Here is a 13,845-nt window from a genome sequence, read left to right on the forward strand (position 1 = left end):
AGTGGTATATTACCTACTTTTTCAGGGGAAGGTAATTTAATGTGCCCTGTGCTGTCGATGAAATCAGTCATCTTCTGGCTCTTGAATGCTTTTTAGTCCATTTCTTTCTTTGTCTGTAAAGGAAGACGATTCTCTTTTCTTATTTGTGTATTTTGTTTATTCTAGTACCTCTCTGTATTGTGTGTGCTTTTTATCAATCCATCAATCAGCCAAACTTTATTTATATAGCACAATTCATGCAAAAGATGCAATTTAAAGCACTTACCTTAAAATCAGATGAAAATGCAGGGCATAAAACAAGTTTATATTAGAAGGACATAAACACATGAGAAACGCAATAAGAAAATAAATATAATAAAAGAGAAAATAGTGGATAAATAAATATCCACTAGCCATCTCTGCTTGATTTTTTTATTTTTTTATTTTTTTTGTCCACAGAACCATTTGGGTTCAGTTAGGTGTGCCTTACAGCCCTGCAGGTCATGGTTTGCGGAAAGGCCCTCAGGCTGTCATGGTTACAGTCGAGTCTGAGTTCTCAGCTTTACACCCAGGGAGTCTGTGAGGTGAAGGACTGCTCTGATGGCTTTTCCAGCACTGCCCCAGTGTGTGTATGGAAAAAGGCCTTAGTGATATGAAGTCGGTATTTTTTTTGGGGGGGGGGGGGGCGTCAGGGGTGGGGAATCCCCACAGGCCTGCCCTGAGTATGCAGGGCTGCAGGGAAGGCTCCTTTGCCCGCGGCCACGCCCGTTACCATCGTCAGCGCCAATGTAAGCATACTCTCAACTGCTGTGGTAACGTGTGTGTTTGTGTGTGTCTGGGGGGGGGCCCAAATCACCACGGGGTGTCGTTTCCCTGAAGAAGCCCCTGCGGTAAAAGGAATTTTATTGCCCGTAGACTGCATGCAGTCCAGCCCACACTTTCCAAAATAAAAGAAGGAGATGTAAAAGCCAGGTTTGCCTTGACAAAGAGCCCCTTATTTTATTTCATTTTTCTGGACTCCTGTCTGTCGTTGATACTCCGTTATGCCATCTGGGAGGATCTGGGAGGCGTTGAGACGCGAGCCCTCCCCTCCCATGTTTGTACCACTGCCCATCAAAATGCTGCAAACACTTCCCACCAAAATGCTGCCTACCAAACCACCTAAATGCTGCCCACCAAACCACCAAAACACTACCCACCAACACACTGACCGCCAGACCACCAAAACACTGCCCACCAAACTGCCAAAACACTGCCCACCAAAAGCGTCTGAGCCTGGGCTGGAAGGGCCTCTTGCGAATGACTGGGAGAAAGCGGCGGATTTCCTCATCTTCCTCGCGCTTTGTCTCCGTATGACAGCGTTCTCGCCGCCGTGCACCGCTCTTCCCCAGCACATTCTCTCTCTCTTTTGATTTCCTCCCCGGCCACTGTCCTCAAATGCCAGCGCTGCTCAGCTTTGAACAGCTGCCAGAACCTCTTGTAGCACACAGTTAAAAAAAATAATTTTTTTTAAGTGAGCTAAGTTAGCAAGCTGTTCTGTTCTTTTTAACGAGTGTACTTTTGGGTGGAGTGCGGGGGGTGGGGGGGGGTAGAGTAAACTGCACTATCCGTAAGCTATCATGGCAATCCGGAAATTAAATCATTAGTTTTGTTGTCCATGTTTTTTTTTGTTTTTTGTTTTTTCCTTCTCTAGATGGAGCCATCCAGGCATGGGTCACATGACCGCTCTTCCTTGTACGCGTGGCGGCTGTTTGCATGCTTTTACATTAGCTGTGGCTGAGCAGCACAAGCAAATTAAATCTGCGGAGGGCTGTCGAAATGCCTACAGACGCAGGAATACGTGTTCCCTTCGAGAGAGCGAGGCGTGCGAAAAAGATAATTAACATCCCGCCGCGCTGTTTCTACAGATATGAACGTTCACTTTTTTTTTTCTTTTTTTTTTTTAAGTGGTTAAAATGAATGTTACATGAGGGCTGTGTCAAGTGTGTGGGTTGAAATTAATATCCGAGATTCACCTTTAAGGTGTTATCCAAGAGAGATTTGTGGGGCAATTAAGTCGACGTGCTGTTTCTGTAACCTAAGTCTACAAAGTGGATCCGCCGCTTATTTTGTCATCCTAGTCTTTGTGTATGTATTTACTGTTTGAACTTGGCTCGTTCACTTAAACCCTTTGGCTTTTACATTTATATGTGAGTGCTACTGTAAAACTGACATTTCAATCTGATTAACCCGCACGTCAAGCTGCTGCTCTTGTAATACAGGGAAGGGGAAAAAAAAAACAAAACAAAAAGCGTTGGCTGTTGTTTTTTTCGCCCTCATATTTGGAGAAGCGAGAATGTTTGTTGATGTTTTTTTTACCCCCGTAACTGTGATTTCTCCCAGCGGCACTTACGCCTTTGGACGTAAGATTTTATCTGAGGGTTTGAACCTCATGCGTTGCGAGAGAAAAGGCTCTCTTTTCAGAAGCCCTCATGAGGCACTCAACATATTTTGTGTGACGGTGCATGAGGGCAAGGAGATGGAAAGTGGAAAGGGCCTCTTTGTGCCGGCTTGTTGTTTAAAGACTGCGTTACGTGGGTTATCCTTTGCTGGCCATTGGCAGCAACAATGAGGGTGAGATGTTGCAAAGCCGCACTTCTGTTGAAGAGGGGCTTTGCTCCCGTGTATACAGTGATGAATGGGCTTGTGTTTTCAAGACTACTGAGGGCCTTTTGCTTGCATCACAGCAAGGGTTTCTCACACAGCCCCGTGGATATTCCTTTCGTCTGCTGTCCTGCGCTACGCGCTGGCTGTACTCCAGCCAATAGAAGCAGTTAGCCACTGCTATCCTGTGCTACAGGCTAGCTGTACTTCAGTCAATAAGAGCAGTTAGCCACTGCTATCCTGTGCTACAAGCTAGCTTTACTTCAGCCAATAAGAGCAGTTAGTCACAGCTAACCTGTGCTGCTCGCTAGCTGTACTTCAGCCAATTAGAACAATAGCTACAGCTATCCTGTGCTACGCACTTGCTGTACTCCAGCCAATAAGAGCAGTTAGACACCGCTATCCTGTGCTACATGCTAGCTGTGCTCCAGCCAATAAGAGCAGTTAGCCACAGTTATCCTGTGCTACATGCTAGCTGTGCTCCAGCCAATAAGAGCAGTTGGCCACAGTTATCCTGTGCTACATGCTAGCTGTGCTCCAGCCAATAAGAGCAGTTGGTCACAGTTATCCTGTGCTACAGACTTTCCGTATTGGTGCCAAGAAGAGCAGTTGGCCACAGATGTTTCACCTGGTGTATGTTTAAAATTGTGCAGCCTCTGCCTTTATAAAGTGCCAGTATTCAGGTTTGTGTAAGATCAGCATTTATTTTATTTATTTTTTAATGGAGAAAATGGACTGTTTAAAATGGCTGAACCAATGGCTCTGTAAGTGCATAGTAGTGTGAGCATCTCGCTTGCTGTGGGGATTTGGCTGAATTCGCTCTGTTGCTTGATTGAGTTCTCGGTGCCGGCGGTGTCCTGACAGATGGTCCGCGTTGGTGAGCAGTGGTGACGATGTGACCTCGTCGTGGTGCCCAGAGCTAGGGTCTCTGAGACGGGCCCACGCCGCTGAGCCGCCCCCCCCCCCGCCCCACCCCACCCCGCCCCCCCCGGTATCAGCACATACGGCTCCCAAGCTGTCCCGCCGAGGGTCCGCCGGCTGAGCGTATACTCGAAATGAAAGGAGGAAGTGGAGCATCTCTGCAGAAATACAGAAATACAGAAGAGCGGATCTATGAAAGGGCTCCGTTTGTTTTTTTTTTCGCTCATTAGACTCTTGCAAGTACCAGAGAAATTTACGTGCTGTACGATTCCCAAAGCTCAAGCAACTGTGTGGTGTCCAGTACAGTGTCTCGGTCATGCGTATTAAAATTGTGTTACCCCCACATTAATTTTACTGCCAGAGTGACACATTTTTAACTGTGCAGCTCATGGCCAATTCATGAAGATGATTGAAAATTAGCACTAAGAGTAAGCGTGACCTGAAGCCTGATGGTAGTGTAACGCAGTCTATTTAAATGCCATGAAGGTGTCAACTTGTCAATGACCAGGGCAGCCGTCATTGCTATGGGAGGAAGACACCACTAACAATGTTAGGTGTGCAAGAGAATGGACCCTCCATACAAGGGTATTCATTTTGGGTTAACAGAGACAAAAAAGTCTTTGTCGTTACCAAGTTATCATTCAGCATTTCTTGACAACAAAGATGAGAAATTAACCCAACACCTGTACTGTATTTTTCTGCAATAATTTTCATTTCATTTCACAAAGGCCAATATTTAAACCTACTCCAATAGCTGTGTTACTTTAATAAAAAATAATTACATTTGAAATACTGAAGAAGTCAATTTGCTGGTTTTTTCATCCAGTCTCATCTGTGGCTCAACGGTTCCTTTCTCAGGCATTATCCCAGCACGATTACTTGTGCACCAAATTAAACTGAATCCCTTGCAAAATTACAGACAAGTTTCCAATTAATGCTATTGAATCAGCTCTTGTTCAGCTTCAAAAATAGCCCAGGTGGGAGCAGAACCAGCCTTTTACTTCGTGTATTGGGAAATAACTTGGCACCGAGACCCATTTTCAAATTTAAAAAAAACTGTGATCTGGCTGCGGAGATGAGATGCTGCCTCAGGTGTGGTCCAATGCAGCAGAGAAGATGAGCTTGCTGTGACCTTTTGCTTGAAAAGTGTCTTATGAAGGCTGGCCTGATGGCCAAAATGTCCCGTTTGACAACTCAAAAGAAAATATTTTTTGTTGTCGTGAGCTAGCTAGTGTCACTTCCTGTTCACCGCCAAAACCTGTTTATTGTTAAGAGGTCTGTTAAAATGGTATGCTGTGGCCAGCATAGCCTTGGAATATGGGCAGCCTGTTGCCTGAAAGCCAGTGGAAATGGTATTCTTCAAGGTGTTAAATGAGGTGACGGTGTTAATTCTGTGTGTCTCTCATATGGTTTGCTATGAGAGCAGCTTCCCTCTGAGTTAGGTTAGTGCTTTGAAGCCAAAAGAACTTCTGTCCCTGTCTCTGTCAACAAAAGCAGCATCCCATCTCCTGCCTCTCTGCTGCATTCATTATAGTTGACTGTTAGATCCGTGTGTTAAACACTACCCATAAATGGCTGTCCGTCATTCCTTTCTAGCTTCGCTGATCAGGTGACACAGCAAGGCACCATCTCATAATTCCACTGCCTTTCCACAGGAGTCCCTCAAGGATCCGTTCTCGGGCCCTCCTGCTTTCCTAAAGAACACTAAATCTTTTGGCTCCCTAATTTCTTCACATGCCTTCTACCACTGCTGTGCTGACAACACACAGCTATTTCTCTGCTTTCCAGCACAGAGAGGAACATATTGCCTCATGCATCACAGCCTGTCTCAGTGATATCTCAAGGAGTTGGACAAGCAGTCTGCATGTCTGAGTCAATCTTGCCAAACTGAGGTGCATACCTCCTAGCTACTCCACGCCGTAAATCACCCCTGGTAACACAGCAGTGTCTGCATCCCAGACTGGAAAAAAAAAATGCTGTTGTCCTGAATAACAGACTTTCAGTGTGATTATCATGCTGCTAACACAGAGCTGCCAATTTCTCCTGTACAACATCCACAAAATCCGTTCTTCCCTCATTGCATATGCGACCCGGCTCGTTATTCCGGCTCTTGTGCCTTCCTGACCGGAATACCGGAATGCTGCAGCCGTATCCGCGCCGGTCCTCCCTGCAGATGCCATCAGACAGACCCCCTCCAGGTCATCCGGAGTGCTGCTGCTCGTCTCATCTACGCACATCAAGTCTCTCGTTTCCCCCCCCCCCCCCGACGTCCTTCTCCACTCCTGTCCACATGCCTCGCCCTGCGCCTCTGCGCCGCCGCTAACTGCCCTCGCTGACTTATTTGGGCCCGGTTGCATGGTTACTCGATTAGCGGGAGCGCTTTAGTGAATCAGTAGTAAATATGTTGCGGATGGCATTCGCAGCTGCTGCGCAATAAAGCATCGCGGACCGCTCTCTGTGCTTTTGCTTGGCGGATCTAAACCCGAGGCTCTGTCCTAGATCACAAACACAGCTCTGATTTCACTTCCTCCAGCTACGCAAAGTATATTAACATGTACACAGACATACATACGTACATACGTACTGATGCAAACTCACATATTTAACTTTGCAAAGGAACGTGGGTGGCTGTTATCGGTGGTTTACTACACATTTAGCTCACGTTTATCCGGCGTCTTCTTCCAGCATTGTATTCATTTTCAGTTTTCGGGAAAAAAATGATCATAATCCTATTTCGAGGATGAATCTCAGGGAAGATGAGGGATTAGTTCTAGGAGCCAGGCCCATATGGTCAGGGCCTTTCCCAAATTTTCCTTTGGGAACCATGTTTTCAGGTAGAGCCGGTACTGCAGCCGTGCTCACTGTCAGGGGGGAACACTCATGTTCTGCCTATAGGTGGTTGCTTGGAGATTAAGGACTGCCTGAACCAAGGCTGGGCTCATTTCCATTTCAGTTCCCGTCTATTCACTACAATGAGTTTAAATGCAATTAATTTATCAAAAGATGACGATGATATAATGACGTCATGCGCCGCAAGGAAATTTCAGTTAATTGCTTGAATTTCAGTTAATTTCCTGAATTGAGCGAGCTGAAATTGAATTGGGCCCAGAACGCAGGAATGGCCTCATGCTGGCCTTGCACCGGACGATATTTTAAGCGGTCTCACTGCCTTAGCAGTCGTAGTAATATCTCGCGTCACGATTAGTGTGAGATCGTGTTAAGATGGCTGCGACGGAGTTTCCGTGCATTCGGAGGAGGTTACGGGAAGTGCCGTGGAAAGGGGGCGGAGCCACACGTTACCGCATCTTTGTGTTTGTCCTGCCCACTCGTCACATCTCTGTGGCTACGGTTGGAAAAACACAACCTAAAAAAAAAAAGAAACCTGTGAGGCTTTTCGCATTTTGATGAAGCACAACCTTTTTTTCCCTCTCAAGTGGCAGTTAAAAAGAAATGTGTCAGTTGATGTTCTGGGGGATTAAACCCCCCCCCCTCCCCCCCCTCTGCTTCCCTGTTGTAAGCCCATTAGAGGGAGGAATATGAGGTATTAAAGCACTAGAGCTGATATGGTACTGATACCTCATCATCTACAACACAAACGCTGGGCAGAGCATTGGCCTGGTGAGGAGAACTGTCTAGTATTTCCTGTGCTCTCTAGGGTCTGGTGTTCAGTGCTGTTTGGTCATGGTCTCTAGGGTCTGGTGTTCAGTGCTGTTTGGTCATGGTCTCTAGGGTCTGGTGTTCAGTGCTGTTTGGTCATGGTCTCTTGGGTCTGTGTTCAGTGCTGTTTGGTTGTGGTCTCTAGAGTCTGGTGTTCAGTGCTGTTTGGTAGGAGTCTCTAGGGTCTGGTGTTCAGTGCTGTTTTGTTGTGGCCTCTAGGAGTTTCATGCTGGTGTTGAGGGGCAAGATAAGCTATGCTTTTATGCCCCCCTCCAAATTTTTTCATTTTCAATTCCAAGAACCTGGGTACCCTGAGATTTCTTTTACACGTTCTTATCATTTCTGTTTCAGTCTGAGAGGACGTCTCTCTCTCTTCCCGTTGTGAATGGTGAACGTGGTCACTTGTCTAAACACGCAAGGAAACCTCAGACACACAGTTCTGGGGCAAGCTGAGCGGTAACTGAGTAATACATAGTTCTCCTTTCTGACTAAACTCTGCTCTTATGATTTAGGCGATATAACCACAGTGTGGTTTGTGCTGATGTTGGGTTTTTTTTTTTTCCTGTTGCGTAGTTGAAAGTTTTATTTTCACCCTTGTTTTTTGTCATAGTTTATTCTTGAAATAATTTCCCTTCAGGATATCGACTGGTATCTTAACAAAAAAACTAATTCAGATGTTTGACATGCAATTAAACTGGGGTTTTGAGGGCGATGGAGTCGGGCTTTGCTGCAGAAAGTGTGCTCGCCCATGGGAGATGTCTCAGATAGGATTCAGACTGGTCTCAAAATGGTCGTATACTGGTCACAGTATCGCGTGGCACTGGTCATTCATTCATTCTTCGGTCGTTCTTTAATTTCCCATTTTCTAGTAGTTGACGTTGATTTCACTTAGGCAGGGAATCGTTTTACAGTTTTTAATAAATTTTTAATTCCCTTTTTAAAAATATCCTCTGTGAAGTTCTGTTTGACACTCTGTTTGTAAACTGCACTCTACAGAATAAATATTGGATTGCCCTCCTGCCCTCCTCTGAGCTGAAGGGGATAAACACAGATTTATGGTTAGGGAAAAATTGCAGTGTCGAAAATCACATGCTTAGCTTGTGTTTGGTTACCATGGAGTGGTCCTGTTCATCTCTTAGACACACCTAAATAACATCAGTCTGAGTGTGTAGAAGTGTTGGTGTGAGCTGGACAGTGTCAGCAGACAAGGTGGCAAAGAGGGACGGACAAAAATACTGTAAAATATATTTTGTTACAAAAATATAAAACCCCTTTCGAATAAATGTAAGCTACACTGCGCTTTCACAATGATGGTGGTGTTGGTTGCCCAGCAGCTGGCACAGGGTATAAACCATCCTAAAATAGGGTCAAGCAACCAGCATTACATATGAAATACATACATATACATATAATATATAAGTATTATTATAATAATGCAAATACATATTTCGAATATGTACGCTCGCAATGCTGCCCCCGCCTCTCAGTTCTGTATAGTCCTCCCAAGCCGCCCGCTGTGCACAACTCTTCCCGTGAGTTTGACTGCCACCCTAAAATCAGGCCCTCCCCCTGCTCATGCTCTGGCTCAGGAGTCCCCGCCCCCCTGACCACGCCCCCGCCCCCCAGCCCCTCCCACCTGACCAGCTCCCTGTTTGTTTTGGGCCCTTCTATCAGTGAGCTGTAGCGACGGCAGCTCATTTGAACACCATATGCTACTGTTGTGTTTAGCGGGCCGTGGCTGCGGTCAGCGATTTTGGCGGGTTTGAGTCCTCGCGACCCTGACAGCCGACAGCACCTTCCACCCCGCGGAGCCAGGAGAGGCGCGGGGGGCCTCCAGCTGGACACCTCTCCCCCCGACAGACCGCCAGCGCTAACTTTATATACAAATTAATCATCCGTCCGTCCTGTTGCGCCAAAATATGGAAACTCCATTAACAGGTCTGCGCTCTTTACAGACTGCTGAGAGTTGACTGTGATTTCGGAAGTTTCTTGGCGGGTGCCTGGTGTGTGGATTTGAGCAGCGCTGTCTAGCCTAACTCTTGACACAGTGGGACCTGAAAGTGAAGGTCTGAGGAAACCCTGGCAGGGCTGCTGCATTTTCACCCGGAGCAGCAACTCAGACGCTCAGCCGTAACGGGTACAAATTAGCACTGAGAAGAGCCGCCACAACACAGTCACACATGCAGCCGTCCTGGCAGTGCTGCTAAAACTGCTAGCGTCAGGCTCACCACCAGAATGGAGAGCATATTCACTTCATGCATAGATTACTGCTTCCACGGTTGGCAGCCAGTCGCTAACAGGGATCTCTTTATGACCGTTTCCCCCTCTGCTCTGACGGGTTTCTACCTCGTTCAGCAGAGGGGTTTGCGGAGCGTTTCAGGGTTAACGCAGGGAGCTCCACGGGGGGATTCGTGGATATGAATTGTGAGTCGGCTGCTTTATGGACTCACACTGTATGGCCACACTGTAGCCTCTTTAACCCAATTTTACAGTGAGACAGAGGCGAATCCCACCAGCTACCACCCTCCATGGGATGACTGTAACCCCCCCCCCTCATGGCCGACCCTGACGAATGTTACCCCCCTCCCCCCATGGATAACCAGACGACTGGAACCCCCCCTCATGGCCGACCCTGACGAATGTTACCCCCCCCTTGGTACACAGACGACTGGAACCCCCTCCATGGCCGACCCTGATGACTGTACCCTCCTTGGTAACACAGATGACTGTAACCCCCCTCCATGGGCGACCGACTGCTATCCATCGGCCCTGGAAATGTGTTTGCTTATCATCACAGACTGATCTGATGTGCGGAAGAAAAACTACCACAAACAAGTGACACAAACCTGCCTTAGCCAAGCTGTGTTGCACTGTGTTGAGTTAAAGAGGCCACTATGAACAATGTAGTCAGAACCTGGATAATGTATTTACGTTTCACAATGAATTGCAGCATCTTTGCTTGTTTCTTAGACACATCCTTGAACACGGGCGCTATGTCGCTAAGTAGCGTCCTGATCCAGATTGTAGACGTGGGTACACATTAGCACATGGTTGTATTGTATTAACAACTTAATTATCCTAATGCACAAACTGATGGAATCTGTTAATCCAGAATCTTGCTCAGCCACTAAATGAGTATGTTTAAAAAAATGTTTTATAACATAACCGGGAGGGCTGAAATCAATGCTAATTCCTGTTAATCTTTGAATTGTTCTGCCCTATTACTCCCGCTAAACTCTCTTTAGTGCAGCCAGCTAAACGGCTGAGTATCTGGCTGCGTGGCGGTAATTGGTGTCGCGGCGTTGCCGAGGCGATTTTTGGCGGCTGGATCCAGGAAGTAGGAACTCGGTGGCGCTGACTGACCGCAGCGAACGCAGAGGACCGTACTCTGTGAACGTGACGCTGAGGCCTGGGTGTATTTATAGGGGTTATCAATGCATGGCTCATATTACCAGGCCCTGTCCTGCACGCAGACAGCATTTGAGCATTTAAGGCTAAGCCTGACTCTGTGTTGATGGACTTCACAGCTGAGCCTGACTATGCGCTGATGGACTTCACAGCTGAGCCTGACTATGCGCTGATGGACTTCACAGCTGAGCCTGACTATGCGCTGATGGACTTCACAGCTGAGCCTGACTCAGTGTAGATGGTCTGCACAGCTGAGCCTGACTTGATGCTGATAGTCTGCACAACTGAGTCTGACTTGGTGCTGATGGTCTGCACAACTGAGCCTGACTCTGTGCTGATAGTCCTGACTGATGGACTGCACAGCTGATGACTGCAGAGTGAAAAGAAGCGGCAGTTTGCACATTCCAGCAGTTAGGCAGGTAAATACAGACGGGTACTGAGGGGGAAAAGTAGGTTAAGAAATTGGTGATTGAAGAAGCTGTAGAAGAGGGGATCTCAATCTCAAATCCTGCAGGGCCTGTGTTTGAAGGCTCCTGAAGTGTTCCTGCACTGAAGTGCTTCATTTAAGTCCCTGATTGGCTAAAGAGGCGGCACGCTTCCGTGGCCTAAATTGGCTGCCGATTGAAACGAGATCACAAAGACCAGCAGAGACTGCAGCCCTCCAGGACCGGAGTTTAAAGGACAAGCCTCTGGGTTCTTCTGCTTTCTGGTTTATATTTGATCATGAGATCAACTGATTTCACAGCCTTGTGGCTGGCGTTTGATTCAAAATTGAAGGCACTCCATTTAAAAATGTAATGTTCCATCTGTGTTACTATCACCTCCACAAGCGTTGGACTAGGCACTCACTGACAGAGAGGGTTTGTCTGAACACCCGTCTGCTAATAAACGTAGTTTTGAACTGTGCATATGAACAGCATATTCAGAAGGCCCATTTGTACGTCCTGTGCAGGCCTTTGAACTGCTTGGAGGATTCTCTGCTTGTAAATGTTTTCACTGGCCTGAAATTCCTTCAAATGTGAGCTCACAACAAAAAGTAAAAACCCACCACAATGTGCTCTGTTGATGCTTTTTACAGACAACTGCACTGTCAGACTAGCAGTCGTATGAAAGCAGCTGTGAAGCTCTACTCTGACTAAACTCTGTCCTGGTTTACGTTTTTGCTTGTGCTGAAAACAGTTTGTGAATAACCTGAAATGCCATTCAAATTTTTTTTTTCCCGTCATTTAGAAAATTATACGGCTTGTTTTATTTAACTCGGCACGAAATTGGCTGGTTTAAGCTTTGGGATTATTAGCTTAAGCCCTCTAAAAATATCTCTGTGTTTCTGAGCCCTGTGTGGTAGCAGCACCTCATACATTTTAATGGGTTTGTATTTAAATTGAGCCTGTGAGCCAGCTCCGGGTTTGTATTTCAAAGCCTTGAAATCTTTATCTCATACCTCGGTAATGAACGTGAGGCAGGTGTCCGGAGCTCACCTGGAATAGCCGGCCGTGGCTCGCGATGCCGAGCGGAGATGTATTTAATTCCGCTAAACGCGGGATTTTTTTAAAATGGCGTCGTAACGTGTCGGATGGCGGGCGGGCGGGCTGGCCGGTTAGACCGTTTACAGGCGCACCCCAGCACATGGAACACATGGCTAATCGCTGCGCCGCGGAGGGACGGTTCGTAAATCATCCGCCCAGTAAACAGGAAGAGGCGTCTGAGCCTGCCGCCGAGAGGGCCCCGTTTCTGCCAGGGCGTTTACGGCCACTGCAGGGAGAGCAGGATGCCTGGTGGGAGAGAGCGACTCGTGATTGTCCTCAGACAAACAGCGGTCGCATTTTTTTCCCCTTTCCACCAGCGTGACTCACGGCTCGTGTGTTCAGTACACGTTTTAGTGTCCTCTGTTTGCGTGCGAATGTCCAGCCGTGGGCCCGCCCCCTTTGGAAACCGCCCAATCGCATTGGGTTTTCCCCCTTCCTCCACCACTCCTGCTCTGCTGCCCCCCCCCCCCCAGGGTCAGCCTGTGCAGCAGGGGGCGCCACCTTTCCCACCTAATCGCATCCTTTAGCGTTGTACCATCAGCAGGCTGCATTGTGCGTGATGTCCACCCACTGCGCTTGGCATCAGGCGAACCCGCTGTGCTGTATCCAGGCAGTCGTATGCACCGACAAGATTCACGACCAAAGCACAACAACATCTCTGAGGGTTCATCTGACCGGCCATTTTTTTATTTATTTATTTTTTTACACAACAATTTACAACCACTTAGAAAAGTTGCTTGTGCCTTGTCTAACGGGTTCTGCAGTTCCTTATTTCAAAGGGCCCGTGCGCCCCCACTGAGGTAAGCGATGAAAACGCGGCCGGTTTTGGGGCTGACTGCGGAGGGTGCCTCACATGCTCGGGCGGCCGGAAGCCTGCACTGCTGCTTAATGGCGTTTGTGAGCTGTGAAATAAAGTGGACAGATGCATCCGTGCTGGAAGAGGCCTTTGAATTCTAATTGCGGCGTTAACAAAGCCAAATTGTTCCTGCTGCTTAATCTCTGGAGTGGCACAGAGCCTGAGAGGAGGAGGAGGAGAGGTGGATGAAAAGGAGACGTCCGCGCTCCCAGATTGTGATGTAGCGTACCCCGTCCCGCGCTGCCGCCTGCCCAGCCCATGCCACTCACCACCCCACACTCTCAGATTCTGTGATGCCCCTCCTTAACCCTCGGCCTGGGGTCATGTGATATCCCACCCTGCCCCACTCACCACATGGATCGTCAGATAACTCCACCTTGCCCTGCCTCGCCCTGCCCCACCCCACCCTGCCCTACCCCACCCCACGCACCACATGGATCGTGAAATAACCCCGCCCCGTCCTGTCCTGTCCTGTCCTGACCCACCCCGCCAACCCCTACCCCCCCCTCTCCAACACCTGGATTGTGTAATAATTACCCAGCATGCCCTGATTAACTGCCTGTTCCCTGTGTCGTTTCAGGAAGCCGCCACTTTCGCGAGGGAGCAGGGCTTTGAGGTGAGTCGCGCGCCGGTCCTGAAGGCTTATTTCTGCTGAGAATGAAGTTCTTTTTTGGACAGTGATTGATGTGCTATTATACTCTGCGGGCCTTGCAGCAGTTGCCATGGAAACCCGGCAGTCGTCATGGTTTCTTTGTTCGGCGGCGCTCCTGGTTGTGACTAGGCTCGGCTGGGTCTGCACCCAGCACCCCCACCTCCCCCCCCTCCCCCTCCCCCTCCCCCTCCCCCCGCAGATGT

The 13,845-nt window shown here is 48.1% G+C and overlaps 1 protein-coding gene across 5 annotated transcripts in view; it reads left to right on the forward strand.

The window, feature by feature from the left end:
• LOC135245329 (adenosine kinase-like) overlaps positions 1-13,845 on the forward strand; it is a 152,586-nt gene that overhangs the window by 114,511 nt on the left and 24,230 nt on the right. For all 5 annotated transcript variants that reach the window (XM_064318346.1, XM_064318349.1, XM_064318347.1 and 2 more), the window contains one exon: positions 13,571-13,606. In XM_064318346.1, the coding sequence (XP_064174416.1) occupies positions 13,571-13,606 (36 nt within the window). The remainder of the gene's footprint in view (positions 1-13,570; positions 13,607-13,845) is intronic.

This window comes from Anguilla rostrata, chromosome 18, assembly GCF_018555375.3.
Source record: "Anguilla rostrata isolate EN2019 chromosome 18, ASM1855537v3, whole genome shotgun sequence".
NCBI lineage: Eukaryota > Metazoa > Chordata > Actinopteri > Anguilliformes > Anguillidae > Anguilla > Anguilla rostrata.